The sequence below is a fragment of the Scyliorhinus torazame genome, chromosome 6 (genome assembly GCF_047496885.1).
Source record: "Scyliorhinus torazame isolate Kashiwa2021f chromosome 6, sScyTor2.1, whole genome shotgun sequence".
NCBI lineage: Eukaryota > Metazoa > Chordata > Chondrichthyes > Carcharhiniformes > Scyliorhinidae > Scyliorhinus > Scyliorhinus torazame.
The window spans coordinates 112387855-112402948 of NC_092712.1; the positions used below are offsets into that span (position 1 = coordinate 112387855).

At 44.0% G+C, this 15094-nt stretch overlaps 1 protein-coding gene across 6 annotated transcripts in view; it reads left to right on the forward strand.

Moving 5' to 3' along the window:
- cdk14 (cyclin dependent kinase 14) overlaps positions 1-15094 on the forward strand; it is a 935572-nt gene that overhangs the window by 533353 nt on the left and 387125 nt on the right. For all 6 annotated transcript variants that reach the window (XM_072508685.1, XM_072508686.1, XM_072508684.1 and 3 more), the window contains one exon: positions 209-302. In XM_072508685.1, the coding sequence (XP_072364786.1) occupies positions 209-302 (94 nt within the window). The remainder of the gene's footprint in view (positions 1-208; positions 303-15094) is intronic.

The following is a 15094-nucleotide window of genomic DNA, read 5'->3' on the forward strand; positions in this document are numbered from 1 at the left end:
CCACGATCGATCCCGGCTCTGGGTCAGTGTCCGTGTGGATTTTGCACATTCTCCCCGTGTTTACGGGAGATGTGCAGGCTAGGTGGATCGGCCACGTTAAATTGCCCCTTAATTGGAAAAAATGAATTGGGTACTCTAAAATTTATAAAATAAAAACAAGAAATTTTATATGAGTTGTTCATGAAGTACTTTCTGTTCTCTTTTCCAGGGGTGTGGGGTGCATTTTTGTCGAAATGATTCAAGGAGTTGCTGCTTTTCCAGGAATGAAAGATGTTCAGGATCAACTGGAGCGAATATTCTTGGTTAGTAATTTTATTAGTAAGGCATGGTACAGGATATTAAGTTGTTCTATAATGTAGGTTTTAACTAGGTATTTCTTGGGTGGCTGCTGAAACTATATTTTGATCTGATATTGTATTATCTATGACTTTCTGATCAACAGGGGCAAGAGTTATTAGGTGCGATTCAACTAAAAGTGAACAAAGTTCCATAGCGAGTGTGTATAGCCATGTGTTTCCTGGGGTGCCAGGTTACCAGCCTGCCCAAAAGGCATGCGCTGGGGGCCTCCAATCTCCTGGGAGACCGCCATGAGTACCATTCCCTCAGTGCTGAACAGCGCTTAACCGAGGTCTCCGAGGCAAAGGGGATAGATTCCGTGGGTACCTCAGGAATCTGCACATTTAAAAAAAAAAAAAAAATCTTTTTATTCTCCTATTTCACATTTTCATCCAAATTTACACCCACCAGCAAACAAAGGAATCTGCACATTTAAGTGAGACTAGCTGTCTTGTTCTGTTATGCAGATTTGCTAAAAAAAGTGATCCCACTCAATGTGCGGGATTTACATCACATCGTCTCGCAAGATCGCATTAGCTCTTGCGAGGCATTGCGAGCCGGGTAGATCCCGGGAGCGGGATCTCCCGGCTTCTATTGGCAACGCTATGCCGCAGCAAGCAGCTTTTCGGGTGCAACGTGACCATTGAATTGTGCCCTCTAACTTTGGGTTCGGGAAGAAAGATTTGATGCCAGTGGTAGCATCCTTCCCTCTGAGCCAGGAGGTTGAGGATTCAGACGCCATGCAAGGGACTTGATCACGTAATCTAGGCTGACAGTGCTGCAGTGTTGAAGGTATTATCATTTGGATGAAGCATTGAACAAAGATCCTGTCTACTTTCTCAGACAGATATAAATCATCTCCTAGTGCATGTCATGGAGTAAGGAATGCATTTTCCCAGTGTCTTGGCCAGTATTTATCCTTCAACCAACATGCTGAACTCACATTATCTGACTTTTAAAATTCTCATTTCTGTTTGTGGGTCCTTGCTGCAGTCAAATTGGCAGCTTCACTTCCCTACAACACAGCACTGGCTACCCCTGAGGAAGTACTTCATTAGTTGTGGAGTGCTTTGGGAGATCCTGAGGTTGTGAAAGATGCATTATGAAAATACTCAATTTTGCCATCTATTAATTACTAGAAAATTAACTTTATCTGATTAGATGCTTGGTTTTCGGTATGATAGATGAGAATTATGTTTCAGGTTTTCTGGCAGGTGTTCAAATGGGTAAAATTTAAAGAAATTAAGAAAGTAAATATCTTTTTAATGCCTCTGTCATTCAGGATCGATTCATTATAAATTTTATGCAGATCGTGGCAGTGAAATTTCCAAAGCTAAATTATAGTTTTACAGAGGTCATTGTGGATGGCCCGCAGGCGATCCTCCTGCGCGTTGGCGCACGTGCCGTGGGACAGGGCATCTGGGGGCTTGTTGAGCTCCCCTGGACGATACTTAATATCGTACGCGTAGGTGGAGAGTTCGATCATCCACCTCAAGATTTTATCATTTTAAATTTTGCCCTGTTGTGAGTTATCAAACCTGAAGGCTACCGATCATTGGTCGGTAACGAGGGTAAACCTCCTACTGGCTAGGTGGTGCCTCCAGTGCCGCACAGCCTCCACAATGGCATGTACCTCCTTTTCGACTGCAGAGTGCCGAATTTCGGAGGCGGTGAGGGTCCGGGAGAAGAATGCTACTGGCCTGCCTGCCTGATTGAGGGTAGCAGCCAGGGCGATGTCTGATGCATCGCGCTCTACCTGGAAAGGGATGGTTTCGTCCACTGCGTGCATAGCGGCCTTGATGATGTCGGCCTTGATGCGACTGAAGGCCGACCGGGGACCCTGAGGAAGTGAAAAAGCCGGCCGGCTGCTTCGGAAGCAGTATAGAGGTGGTCTTTCGGTCGGATAGGGAGCTTGTGGTAGGCGGATTTTAGGTCGAAAGTGAAGAATACACGGTATTGACCATTTCTGCTATGCGGGGAAGGGGGTACGCATCGAGCTGAGTGAAGCGGTTTATGGTCTGGCTGTAGTCCACGACCATCCGTTTCTTTTCACCGGACCGTACTACCACCACTTGTGCTCTCCAGGGGCTGTTGCCAGCCTCGATGACCCCCTCTCCCAGTAAACGCTGGACCTCTGACTTGATGAAAGTCATATCTTGGGCACTGTACCGCCGGCTCCTGGTGGCGACGGGCTTACAGTCGGGGGTGAGATTCGCAAATAGTGAGGGGGGTGCAACTTTCAGTGTTGCAAAGCTGCATACGTGAGGGGGAGCATGGGTCCGCCGAACTTCAGGGTCAGGCTTCGGTGGCTGCATTGGAAATCCAGACCGAGCAGCAGGGGGGCGCAGAGGTGAGGGAGGATATAGACCTTGAAACGAGCGTATTCGGCGCACTGGATCGCGGGATTCGCAATACAATACCCCTTGATTTGGATAAAGTGGGACCCAGCGGCGAGGGCTACGGTTTGGGAAGCGGAATAGGTGCTCAAGGAGCAGCGCCTTTCTGTTTCTGGGTGGACAAAGCTCTCCGTGCTCCCGGAGTCGAAGAGGCAGGGAGTGTCGCGCCGGTTGATCTGGACCTGCATCATGGAGTTCCGCAGGTGCTTTGGCCGCGATTGGTCAAGGGTGATCACTCCCAGTTGCAGGTAGTCCGAGTCCTCAGCCGAGTCGGATTCACAAAATGGCTGCCGCTATCGGTCACACGTGTCGGGTCTAGAAAATGGCCGCTGCCAAGATGGCCGCCCCCATGTCTCACAGGAGGCCGATGATGCGTCAGAAAGGGGCGTGTCTGGCCGGTGCGCAGCCGCATTGTGGGGCCTGTGGGCCTGTTGAGCTTGAGTTTTGGGCCTGGTGAGCTTTTTGTTTCTGGGCCTTGGGCCTGGCCAGGCAGACCTTCGCGAAATGCCCCTTCTTTCCGCAGTCACTGCAGATGGTGGAGCGGGCTGGGCAGCGTTGACGTGGATGCTGGCCCTGCCCACAGAAATAGCACGGTGTGCCCCCGGTCTGGGCGGGTCGCCGCTCGGCGCAGGTCCGTAGCATGGCCCAGTCTGGGGCAGTCCGAGGGGGGCTCGCAGGGTACGTGCCTAGGTTGTGGCTGGCCACTTCCAGTGAGGTGGCAAGCGTTACCATGTCCTGAAGGTCTTTAGCTCCATTTTCGAGGAGTCGCTGCCTGATATAGGTCAAACGGATGCCGGACACGAAGGCGTCTTGGATGTGCAGGTTCATGTGGACTTCCCCCGTCACATCTTAATGGTTGCAGTTCCTGGCGAGCGCGGTGAGCTTTTCCAAGTACTCGTCCAGTGTTTCCCCTGAATGCTGTCGGCAGGTAGAGAGCAGGTGCTGTGCATGTACCTCATTTATGGGTTTGACGAAACGCTTTCGCAGGATTTTGATCGCCTCGTCGTAAGTGGTCGCCTTCTCGATCATGGAGGAGATTCTATGGCTCACCCGGGCGTGGAGTAGGCGCGGCTTGCGAGGCCCTAGGACGGGAGCTTCCGAGGATTCCAGGTAGGCCTCGAAGCAGCGGAGCCAGTACTTAAAATTTTCTTTGGCCTCCGGTGTCCGTGCTTCCAGGTTGAGCTTTTCTGGCTTGAGACCGGCGTCCATCCTAACGTTTTCTGCTTATTAAATTGTAGTACCCTCGATAACGACACGAGAGTGTGGATGGTAAATGAAGGCTTTAATAAGCCGAGAACTAGCCAACTACAGAGACATGTGCTTACTGAGTGCCGCCTACAGAGCGTCACCTTATATACGGCTCCCTGGTGGGCGGAGGCGGAGTCCCCCAGGGTTCCAAACCCGGTCTTAAAGGGGCATCACCTACATGGTGTTAAGGGTACAGTAACCATTCATCACACTAACCTTTCATTGATAAGGAGACCAAACTACACACAATACTCCAGGTGCAGTCGCACCAAAATCCTGTACATTTGCCGTGAAACGTCTGCACTCTATTATATTCCAATCCCTTTGCAAAAAAGACTAACATCCCATTTCCTTTCCTAATTGCTTGCTGTACCTAAATGTTAACTTTCTGTGGTTCATGTATGAGGACTCCCATGTCCTTCTGTATGCAAACTTTTCCCAGTCTCTCACTATTCAAACCAAATATTCGGCTTTATTATTTTCCTACCAAAGTGGATAACTTAACACTTCACATGGTATTACATCTGTCATGTTCTTGTCCACTCACCCAACCTGTCGACAACACATTGCAGCCTCTTTGTGTCAATTCTACCAAGTACTTTCCCACTTAACTTTTCATTGTCAGTAAATGTAAATATGTTTCATTCAGTCTCCACGTCAAAATCCTTCATCTAGATTACAAATAGCTGAGGCCCAAGTGCTGATAGTTATTTCTATTTTGTTCTCTTGGTGAAGAGGTTTAATGTAGTATTTCAGTTTATGTTAGCAGCACATCAGTCTCTGACTTGTGGCTATTCTGATAACAGTCCATTTAAGAATTGATTTCTGTACCTGAACCCTTCCAGATTTTGGAGGGCACCTGATTTTCAAATCTTGGGCCCAGTGCCTTCACAATCTTTCGTCACGTGAGCTTTGATGCTTTCTTTCTGTTTCGATAAGCCTGCAGAGAAAGAGTTTTTAAACTGCACAATATACACTGATTCATCACCTGAGGCAACCACAGAACCAGGTAACTGGCATAATATAAGAAAAGTCACGATGAAGGCAACCTACAACTCCAAGGAGCTCAGTCGCATATCTGTAGAGCTTTTTGGGCAGCAGTAGCTCCACTAGACTGCACCTAAAGAGCTTACATGGCTTTGATAGAGAATCGATTGCTTACAAGTTGCTGAGCCATACCTAATGTGGAAGTTCATCCAGTTTATATATCGTGTATTCTTTCTGCTTGTTTACAGACAGTAGTATTTATAATTCTGCACTTTGGGTTATGTTTGTAAGGGCAAAGCGTTTTCTGTTTGGTCGCTGAGTTCTGAACTCAGGAGCATTACATACCACTATGAAAGATGCATAGTATGTGTTTTGTGCACTGTACAATTGTTACCTTGCATTGCATATCCCATGCATTCACAACATCTACATTACACTTTGCATATGTTGTAACAGCGTCTCTCATTGGTGTGTACTTTACTGAGCATCAAAGCATAATTAGGTGAGTTCTAATTGTTTATGGACAGTTATCAAAAAACAACTGTCCTGTTCTTCTGTAGCACTGATGTAGCCTTTTCATTGTCATCGAGATGGTCTATTTGTTATATGATGATTCCTCTGGAAGGCAATGTATACGATTGATTTAGAAGATGCCATTTGAATCGCATTTGTGGCCCTGTACTGCTTTTGCATCATTAGCTGGTTTGTTGTCAGTTTCTATGCACCTTGCAATAGCATCGGTTGCATAATCATAATTGGTCCATTTCATAGGCTTGCAAATACCCTGAAGAGTGCAATGTGCAACTTATTGAATTTCAATTGTCATTGCCATAGTAGTAGAAGAACTACTAGAATTGTTTTTAACAAGTAAAAGGATGTTTAGCACACAGCAGTTGGAGCAGACGAGATGTACTATGATACTGGACCTCCGTTTAACAGTAGGTGCAAGTAATGGTCTTTCTATCCAATAAATTTCAAAATGTTGGAAAAAGAAAAGCTCGATTTCACAGTTCTTATTCAGTGTTTCCCTCCATAATGCTTTAGTTTAAACTTTGTGCTATTTTCTTCTGTTTGTTTCCTGTCCAATAATGAACACAATTTAATTTCTTTGGTTGACAGTCCTATTTGTTACTTTTATTTTTAGCTTTTTTTTCATTCAGGGTAGATCTGTGCTCTGCTCTTCCCACTCAGCCCAACTGGTGTCTTTCTGTCTGATAACTTGACTGGGAAGGATATTCTCACTTCAACCACCCAATGTCAAGTGGCACGTACTGTATTGCTTCCTGATGGCCTCCTTCATTTGTGACCTGTTTCTACCCTTCTCATCGGTTGGTGTCCATTGGCTGGCAAATAAGGACATGCAGCAGAGATGCATTATGATGGGCATGTTAAGTAATGTGTTAAGAGTTAAGTAATGCATTAAAAGAGATTGCAATTAGTTGTCTCATTTAGTTTAAGTATCCAATGATTGACACTGATATGTAAAGGGGCTTCAGGTGGCCCTTGTGTCAGGTGGTGTGTTAAGAGTTTTGTGCAGAGGCTGTGGAAGTGAAATACATGGTGTTTGGTGAAAAGGAACAGGACTATTGACTCTTCATACAATGGTAACTAAAACGTCTAACAATGGTAGCAGAGGACGGTTGCTGTGCAAATGTGAAAGTTTGAAAGATACAATTTTCCTGATCAAACCAAGGAGTGAGTGAGAAGGAAAAAAAAAGATACATGGCTGAGCCCAGGATAAAGATGGCTGGATATGACTATCCCCCCATATTTTCTGAAAGGGAATCGTACGACCAATGGAGAAGTGCAGTAGTTATGTGGACTAAGGTAACTGCCTTGGGAAAGAGAAAACAAGGTATGGCATTGGCTCTTTCTCTACCTTATGACAGTAAAATCCAAAACAAAGTGCTTTCTGAGCTGGAATTGGAAGAGTTAGACTCAGAAGAAGGCCTGGAGACTCTATTACAATATATGGATGAGATTTACAAGAAAGATGATTTATTAAGCTGCTCCTTCCTCAGGTGAATGAAGAGGTACCTCTTCATTCACCTGAGGAAGGAGCAGCGCTCTGAAAGCTAGTGACATCGAAACAAACCTGTTGGACTTTAACCTGGTGTTGTAAGACTTCGTACTGTGCTCACCCCAGTCCAACGCCGGCATCTCCACATCATGACTTATTAAGTGTGTATGAAGCATGGTCGGAATTTGATAAATTCCGGAAAATAGAGGAATTCTCCATGGAAGACTATATAATGGAATTTGGCAGACTATATAAAAGGCTGCAGAAACACAACCTGGAATTTCCACAGTCTGTGTTGGCCTTTAAATTACTTGACTGTGCTAGAGTGAGCAACATGGATAGGCTCCTGGTTTTGACAGGAGTTCAGCTTACGGATGAGGATATCTTATTCGATCAGATGACAAAAGCTTTAAAGATGTTTCTGGGGAAACATTTGATTCCGATGGCTCTGATGACTCAAATAGGTCAGTCTGCTATAAAGCAGAATATGGAAGATACACTACTAAAAGGATGGCGAAATTGTACGGCTACGAACAGGGCCCAAGACTATAGAAGGAGATCGAGACCAGGAAATTAGGAAGACAGAAACCCAGTTAGAACTTACAGTAGGTTGGCTCTTCATATAACGGTAACTAAAACGTATAACAGGGCAAACTGTTATATTAAATGAAAAGGAACATTAGGTGCTGTTAAGAGCAAACACTGAGAGTAGAATTTTAATGGCCCCTCCCGTTGGCGCGATCTTCTGGTCAATGGACTTGTCAACCGCTTGCTGTATATCCCGGCCCTGTCCCATCGCAATGTGCCTGTAAAATTTGTGCTTCACATTTTTACAAACTTGCATTTGATAACCTAAGTGCGAGTACAAATGGAACCCATTTTCAAAAAGAAAGCTGAAATTATTTGCGAATTCAACAGAAACTTGCTTTGCAAAATTACAAAGGAATTGCACTTCCCTCCTTAACGCAAAATAACTTGATGCCTCAAATGTATATTATAATGGTTCAAAGGCGCTCTTCCAATTGCCAATCACTATACCTGTTGTGATTTAGGAAAATGCTAGACTGCCTACTTTTTAAGCCAATGTGGTTGCTGATTTTGAATTGCAGTATTGGATGTGATTAAAGTGAGAAAATTAATGTCATTTTAAATCCATTCAAATTGAGTATCTAATTAATGCAGACATTGATTTTAACACTCATTCTGTTTAGACAGCTATGATTTTTCTTTCAAAAAGTGAACTTTGCTTTAATTATTACAGTGAATTAAATAGGCAGGAATTATGCGGTAGGATTGGTGAAAAACTGCAGTGATCATGCAACCAAGATATCAAAACGACACATTTTTGATCGGCTTTTGTTATTTTCCAATTGCTAAATCTACTTCATCTTGTGCATGCGCATCAATACACATTTGACACAGTCTTGTTCCACTTGTGTGTATCCCATGCCTGTTTAGAACCCTGTTGTCCTGCTTATAGGTTGCCTGGGACATATATGGATCCTTGTTGTGGTGTTTAGCAGATAACATTGCCTATCTCTTTAAAGCCATGCTTAAGTATTCACCACATGAATCTAAGTAATTATAGCTGCTTCTAAATCCCAGATGTTTGGTTATTTTCCGATTTCAAGCCCCAAATTAGTTCAATCAAAAATCAAATACTGGAGTTACTCCTTCTAATAAAAAGATTCATCTGTAACCAACTGCATCCCATACACCTTTGGCATCCTTCTTGTGTCTCCACCTGGGATCAGCTGTTCCCAAGTCACTTCTGACTGCATTTTTCAACTCCTGTCTAGCCCTCCAGTCACCATGATAACTGCAACTGTAAATCTTAACCATTCCCTACCTTCATGTTTAATGCTCTTGATCACCATAAAATCCTTGTTCCTTCCCACCCTGGTCATCTCCCGTTATGGACCCATTATGTGGAGATACTGGCACTGGACTGGGGTGGGCACAGTGAGAAGTCTCACAACACCAGGTTAAAGTCCAAAAAGTTAATTTGAAATCATTTCGGAGCGCTGCTCCTTCATCAGGTGAAGTGGAGGCAGGTTCACAAACACAGCATATAGAGGCATAGACACAATTGCAAGATAAATACAGATTGGAATGTGAACCTTTACAGATAAACCAGTCTTTACAGGAACAAACTGTGAGTGGAGTGAGTGATAATCACAGGCAATCGAGATGTGAATTGTCTCATCCAGGACAGTTAGTAGGATTCTGCAAACCCGGGCACTATGGTGGGGGTTACATGTAATGTGACATGAACCCGAGATCCTGATTGAGGCCGTCCTCATGCGTGCGGAACTTGGCTACCAGTTTCTGTTTGGTTATTCTGCATTGTCATGTGTGTAGAAAGCTACCTTGGAGAATGTTTCCCTGAAGATCAGAGACTGAATGTCCTTGCCTGCTGAAGTGTTTCCCGACTGGAAGGGAACACTCCTTCCTGGCGATTGTTGCGCAGTGTCCATTCATCGGTTGGCGTAGCGTCTGCATGGTCTCGCCAATGTACCACGAAGGGTGGCACGGTGGCACAGCGGTTAGTACTGCTGTCTCACAGCTCCACAGTCCCGGGTTCAATTCCAGCCTCGGGCGACTGTGTAGCATTTGCACTTTCTCCCCATGCCTGCGTGGGTTTCTTCCGGGTGCTCTGGTTTCCTCCCACAGTCCAAAGATGTGCAGGTGAGGTGGATTGGCCATGCTAAATTGCCCCTTAGTGTCCAAAAGGTTGGGTGGGGTTACTGGGTTTTGGGCATGGGGTTTAGGTATGGGCTTAAGTAGGGTGCTCTTTCTAAGGGTTGGTGCAGACCCGATGGGCTGAATGGCCTCCTTCTGCACTGTAAATTCTATGATATATGACTCAGGGTATCCTTTCCTGCAGCGTATGAGGTAGACAATGTTGACTGCGTGGCATCAGTATGTAATTTATTTATAGGCCTAGTCTTGGCTCCCTCACGTTTAATGGGCACACACATGTGTAATATAGTTGTATCCCTCTATAGTCAAAACTGATTGGACTGTATCCAGGTTCTGTGCCAAAAACAGCTCATTACTCTCGTCTCCATTCCACAAACAGCAAAGATAACCCTTGACATCTTTTCAACACTAATAGCTGCCTTCTTGGAACTTCTCTCTCCAGTTCCCTGTATCCTTGACCCCCTAAAAAGAGACAACTTAGTCTTAGTGAGCTCTTTGTCACAAGGATTCTTCATCTGGTGAATCCCATCCTTCCCTATCCCTGAACCCATAATTCCCTCGGACTGGTATCCTGATCCCTTTTTTCTTTTTAAAAAATTATAAATTTAATCTACCCAATATTTTTTATTTTCCCAATAAAGGAGCAATTTAGCGTGGCCAATCTACCTGCCCTGCACATGTTTGGGTGAGACCCACACAGACACTGGGAGACTGTGCAAACTCCACACGGACAGTGGCTGGGATCGAGTAGAGCCCTCGGCGCTGTGAGGTTACAGTGCTAACCACAGTGCCACTATGCTGCCTATTCTGTTCCTTTAACCGCCTAACGTTCCTTCAAAAGCTGATATTGTAAACAGTCCCCTTTCCTTTCACAAATAATCGCTGTCTTTGCTCCTTCTTCCCAAAATCCCAACCTTGAGCCCTCTGCAAACTATCACCCATCCTGCAACTTCCTTTTAATCTCTGGCCTTTCAACGTATTGTCTCCACCTAAATCCACAATTCAATAACTCTTTCTCCAATTGGGTTTCTCACGGCACTAAAATGGCCTGAATCACAAGTCACAAATGACATCCTCTATCAGTGACCATGGTGATTCATTCTCTTGAATGTCTTTGCAGCCTTTGGCATGGTTACCCATTCTCTTTCAATGGCTCCCCAATATTGTGCAGCTCAGTGGGCCGACCATTGTTTGCACCATTCTTAACTAGCAAATTGAAGTCCTGTCAGTTCTCCAAACATTTATGTTGGACCGTTTCTCTTCTTCAACTAAAACCTTGCCCACAGCAACATTATCTCAAGGTGTTTGAAGAAGTTACACATTTGGGTAGGTATGCAAAATACGCCAGCTCTATACCTCACCACCACCTCTGCTATTCCATCCACTTCCACTCTGCTGCCAGACTGCTTGTTCAACATCATGCCTTGGATGAGGTGTAATTCTTTTTACAATTAAACATTAAAAAGACAAAGCTATCGTCTTCAGCCATGCCACAAACACCAAAACCTCGGGACCAATTACATCCATTTTCCTGGCAATTCGCCAGACAGTTTGTGACCTCAGCAACTTACCTGGCACCAAGTTGAGCTCCTGAACCCATGTCCTTTCCATCCAAGGTGGCCTTCAGGACCCGTGACAACGCAGAATCGCCGAGCAGAAACTTATAGCCAAGTTCCGCACACATGAGTGCGGCCTCAACCGGGACCTGGGATTCATGTCGCATTACATTCATCCCCCACCATCTGGCCTGCGAAATCCTACCAACTGTCCTGGCTTGATGCAATTCACACCTGTTTAACCTGGGGTTACCCCATCTCTGGATCTGTAAAGATTTAATCACCTGCTAATGGTCGCATTCCAAGCATTGTTTGGCATCTTTGAATTCGTCGATATATGTGTTTCTGGAACAGACCTCTTCATTCACCTGAGGAAGGAGCAGCACTCCGAAAGCTAGTGACATTGAAACAAACCTGTTGGACTTTAACCTGGTGTTGTAAGACTTCGTACTGTGCTCACCCCAGTCCAACGCCGGCATCTCCACATCATGGCTTTCTATCAGAGTTCCTGCTTTCACTTCTGTCACATTGTCTGCCTCCCTTCCTGCCTCAGCCCTTTGCTGCTGAAACCATCGTCCAAATCTTTAACGTATCCTGACTTGACCATTGTAATCCTCTCCTATCTGGCCACAATTTGTTGTGAATGTTTCATGAAACATTCATGAAACTTTAGCTCACTCATTTGCCTTCATTCCATAGTCGGCAGCCTATGCCACCCAGACCCCAAACTCTTGAATGGATTTCCGAAGCCATTCTTAAAACCCACCTGTTCCATCCAGCTTAGTTATGCATCTAACATCCTTTCCTTTGACTTGATGTCCTTTTGTATGTGGTCATGCCATTAAATGCTTATTTTTGTTAAGGATACCATACAAAACCTGCGAAACATGCATGCTTAGGCTGATTTGTGGCCAGTAACATTCGTGCTAAACATGTGCGAGGCAATGACCAACTAGAAAACCTAACCATCTCTCCTTGACATTCAGTGGCATTACCATAGATGAACCCCCCAATATTAACATTCTTGGGACTACCATTGACCAGAAATTAAACTGGATCAGTCATACAAATACTGTGGCTCAAGGAGCAGGTCAGAGACTTGGAATTCTGTGGTGAGTAAATCACCTGCTGACTCCCCAAAAATCTGTTCACCCACTATCTGCAAGGCACAATCGGGATGATGGAACGACATTCAATCTCAACACCATCCAGAATAAACTGCTCACTTGATTTGCACCCCATTCACCACCAAAATATTCACTCCCTTCACCACTGACGCACAGAGGCAGCAGTGTGCAACAACTCACCAAGGCTCCTTGGAAAGCACTTTTCAAACCGCCAAGGGCAGCAGATACTGTAAGTTCCCCTCCAATTCACACACCATCCTGACTTGGAACTATTATCACCATTACTTCACTGTTGCTAGGTCAAAATCCTGGAGCTTCCTCCTGAGCAGCACTGTGGGTGTACCTGTACTAGATGGACTGCAGCAATTCAAAGTTGATAGCTCAGCTCTATCTTAACAAGGGCAATTAGGAATACTGACCTTAATGGTGATACACACACCTCATAAAATAATGAAAAATGTTGCTGCTTTGAAGGCAATTGGGTACTCTATACATGATCTTATTAAAGTTTTTTTAAAAATATGTTTTTCACAAATACATGTTTGTAGATATTTTTAAAATAAATTTAGAGTACCCAATTATTTTTTTTCTAATTAAGGGACAAGTTAGCGTGGCCAATCCACCTAACCTGCACATCTTTGGGTTGCAGGGGTGAAACCCACGTAGACTTGGGGAGAGTGTGCAAACTCCACACGGACAGTGACCTAGGGCCGAGATTCTAACCAGGGTCCTTAGCGCCGCAGTCCCAGTGCTAACCACTGCGTCACATGCTGCCTGTTTGTCGATTTTTTTTAATATAGATTTTACTTCTGTTGTTTTTTCAGAGCTAGATTTCTTAGTGAGATTCTTCTATAGATATATACTGGTGTTAATATTTTGGCTAATAAGCTAAATAAATAGTAGAAAGAATTGGAATAATATGGTGCACGATTCACATCAGTGGAACTATATTGCTACGCTCCCCTTTAACTCTTTTTCAACAAATCTTGCATCACATTACCCCAGTTTTGAAAACAATGAGTAGAATATTTTCAATGAATTCTATTTCATTGATACCTTATTATCAAAAGGGGATACATAGATATATTGCTTCTATAAACCTTCCAGCTTTTAAAATTGCCTTGTTTGTAGAATTCTGTACTGGTGCAAGCGCTGTTAACAAAGTGCCTTTTTAAAATTAAACTGGTGACAATAATGATTAGGATGCCTTTCAGTTTATCAAACCATTGCCGAACAAGACACAAAATAAATCTAAGTTGTAATTGCTTTCACTAACGAGGTAAAATAGAATAAAATGCAAGGGGAAACAGACTCCTGTGAAAGGTGAACGTTTCTGCTATGTTTTCCAAGTTAATTAGATTTCCTTGTGGACCTTCCTTGTGGACTGTACCAGATTGTGTCATTAATTCCTGCCCTAATAATAAGGTTCACAGCAAATCATGATACTCTGGGAGTGTGCCAGCTGAGCAAGACACGTAATTCTGTGTTTTAATGTTGGAACATTCGGAATGTCTTCAAATTTCAGCAATGGCCTGACAATCGAGAAGGAAAGGAATGTGGATTTGGACAGGTCACATAGGGGAAAATAACTAGGCATTGATGTGTACTTACAGAGCAGACAATGGTGCTTTCAGTACTGATTTATCAATGCCATGTGATCCAGTTCACCATCATCCTTACTTAAATGGCAGAAATGTGCAGTACTTTGTCAGCAATTCAGTCCAAACTCCAGAATATATTTGAAAAAAATAACGATTGAATTTCTCCTCCCTTGTACCATATGAGGATTTACACATTTCAAGAGTACGCACAGTTGACCTAATCAAAGTGCAGAGCATGTCAGTGTATATTTATTTCATTAAAACAATATGTATTTTTTTTCTTGTTCCTGCTGTTGTCATCCACAGGACAACCTAATATTTAGCTGAGAGGAAAGGCTAGTCTGACTCTTCCATAATTAGGGTGAAGCAGAGATTGACGTCTTGCCCTCCAATTGGCAAAGAATCGTCTTCTGCTCCCAGGACTATAGATTTGTAGTTTTCTCCAAGTATCAACATTTCTGAAAGTGCTCTGGTCCTTGGTGATACTATTTTACTGTGCGGTGCTCCATCTGCTGACGTAAACAGGAATGGCCCAGTCTCACTTAACTGAACTAAAGTGCCAAAGATGTTAGATAATGCTGAAGTATAGAAACAAAAAAGCCCCTCTTGCGAGGAGACCAGCACCTTTTTATTAATTTAGTTAGTCGGTTGCAGATCACCCTCAAAATGCATATTCATTTCATTTCATTCAGTTTTATTATTTTTTTCTCATTTGTCTTTTTTTCCAGTCAAGAGCTATTGTTACAAATCATTTTTTCTGAACTCCCTTGGCAGCTTAGCAAGTTTAATCGACTGAGTAGCTGAGCCACATCAATCAGGAAGGTTCTGAATGTGATCCCTGACTTGTGCTAAATTAGTTGACCTCCACTGCAGGTGACATTGATGTTGTAAGAAGGGGAAATTCAACCAAGGCTCCCACTCCTACCATTGTCCAGTAATTCCTGTTGTACGTACTTGCGTATAGATAATGGTGAACTGGACTGAGCTGTGATGCGCCCAGGAAGCAAACAATCTGCCAGTTTTTTTGTCAGAAAGGCTGCAGAGGAAGTGTCCAGAAGAGGGGAGAGGGAAAACTAAGAAAGAAGAGTACATCAATTTTTCTACTTGAGACTGTGAACCA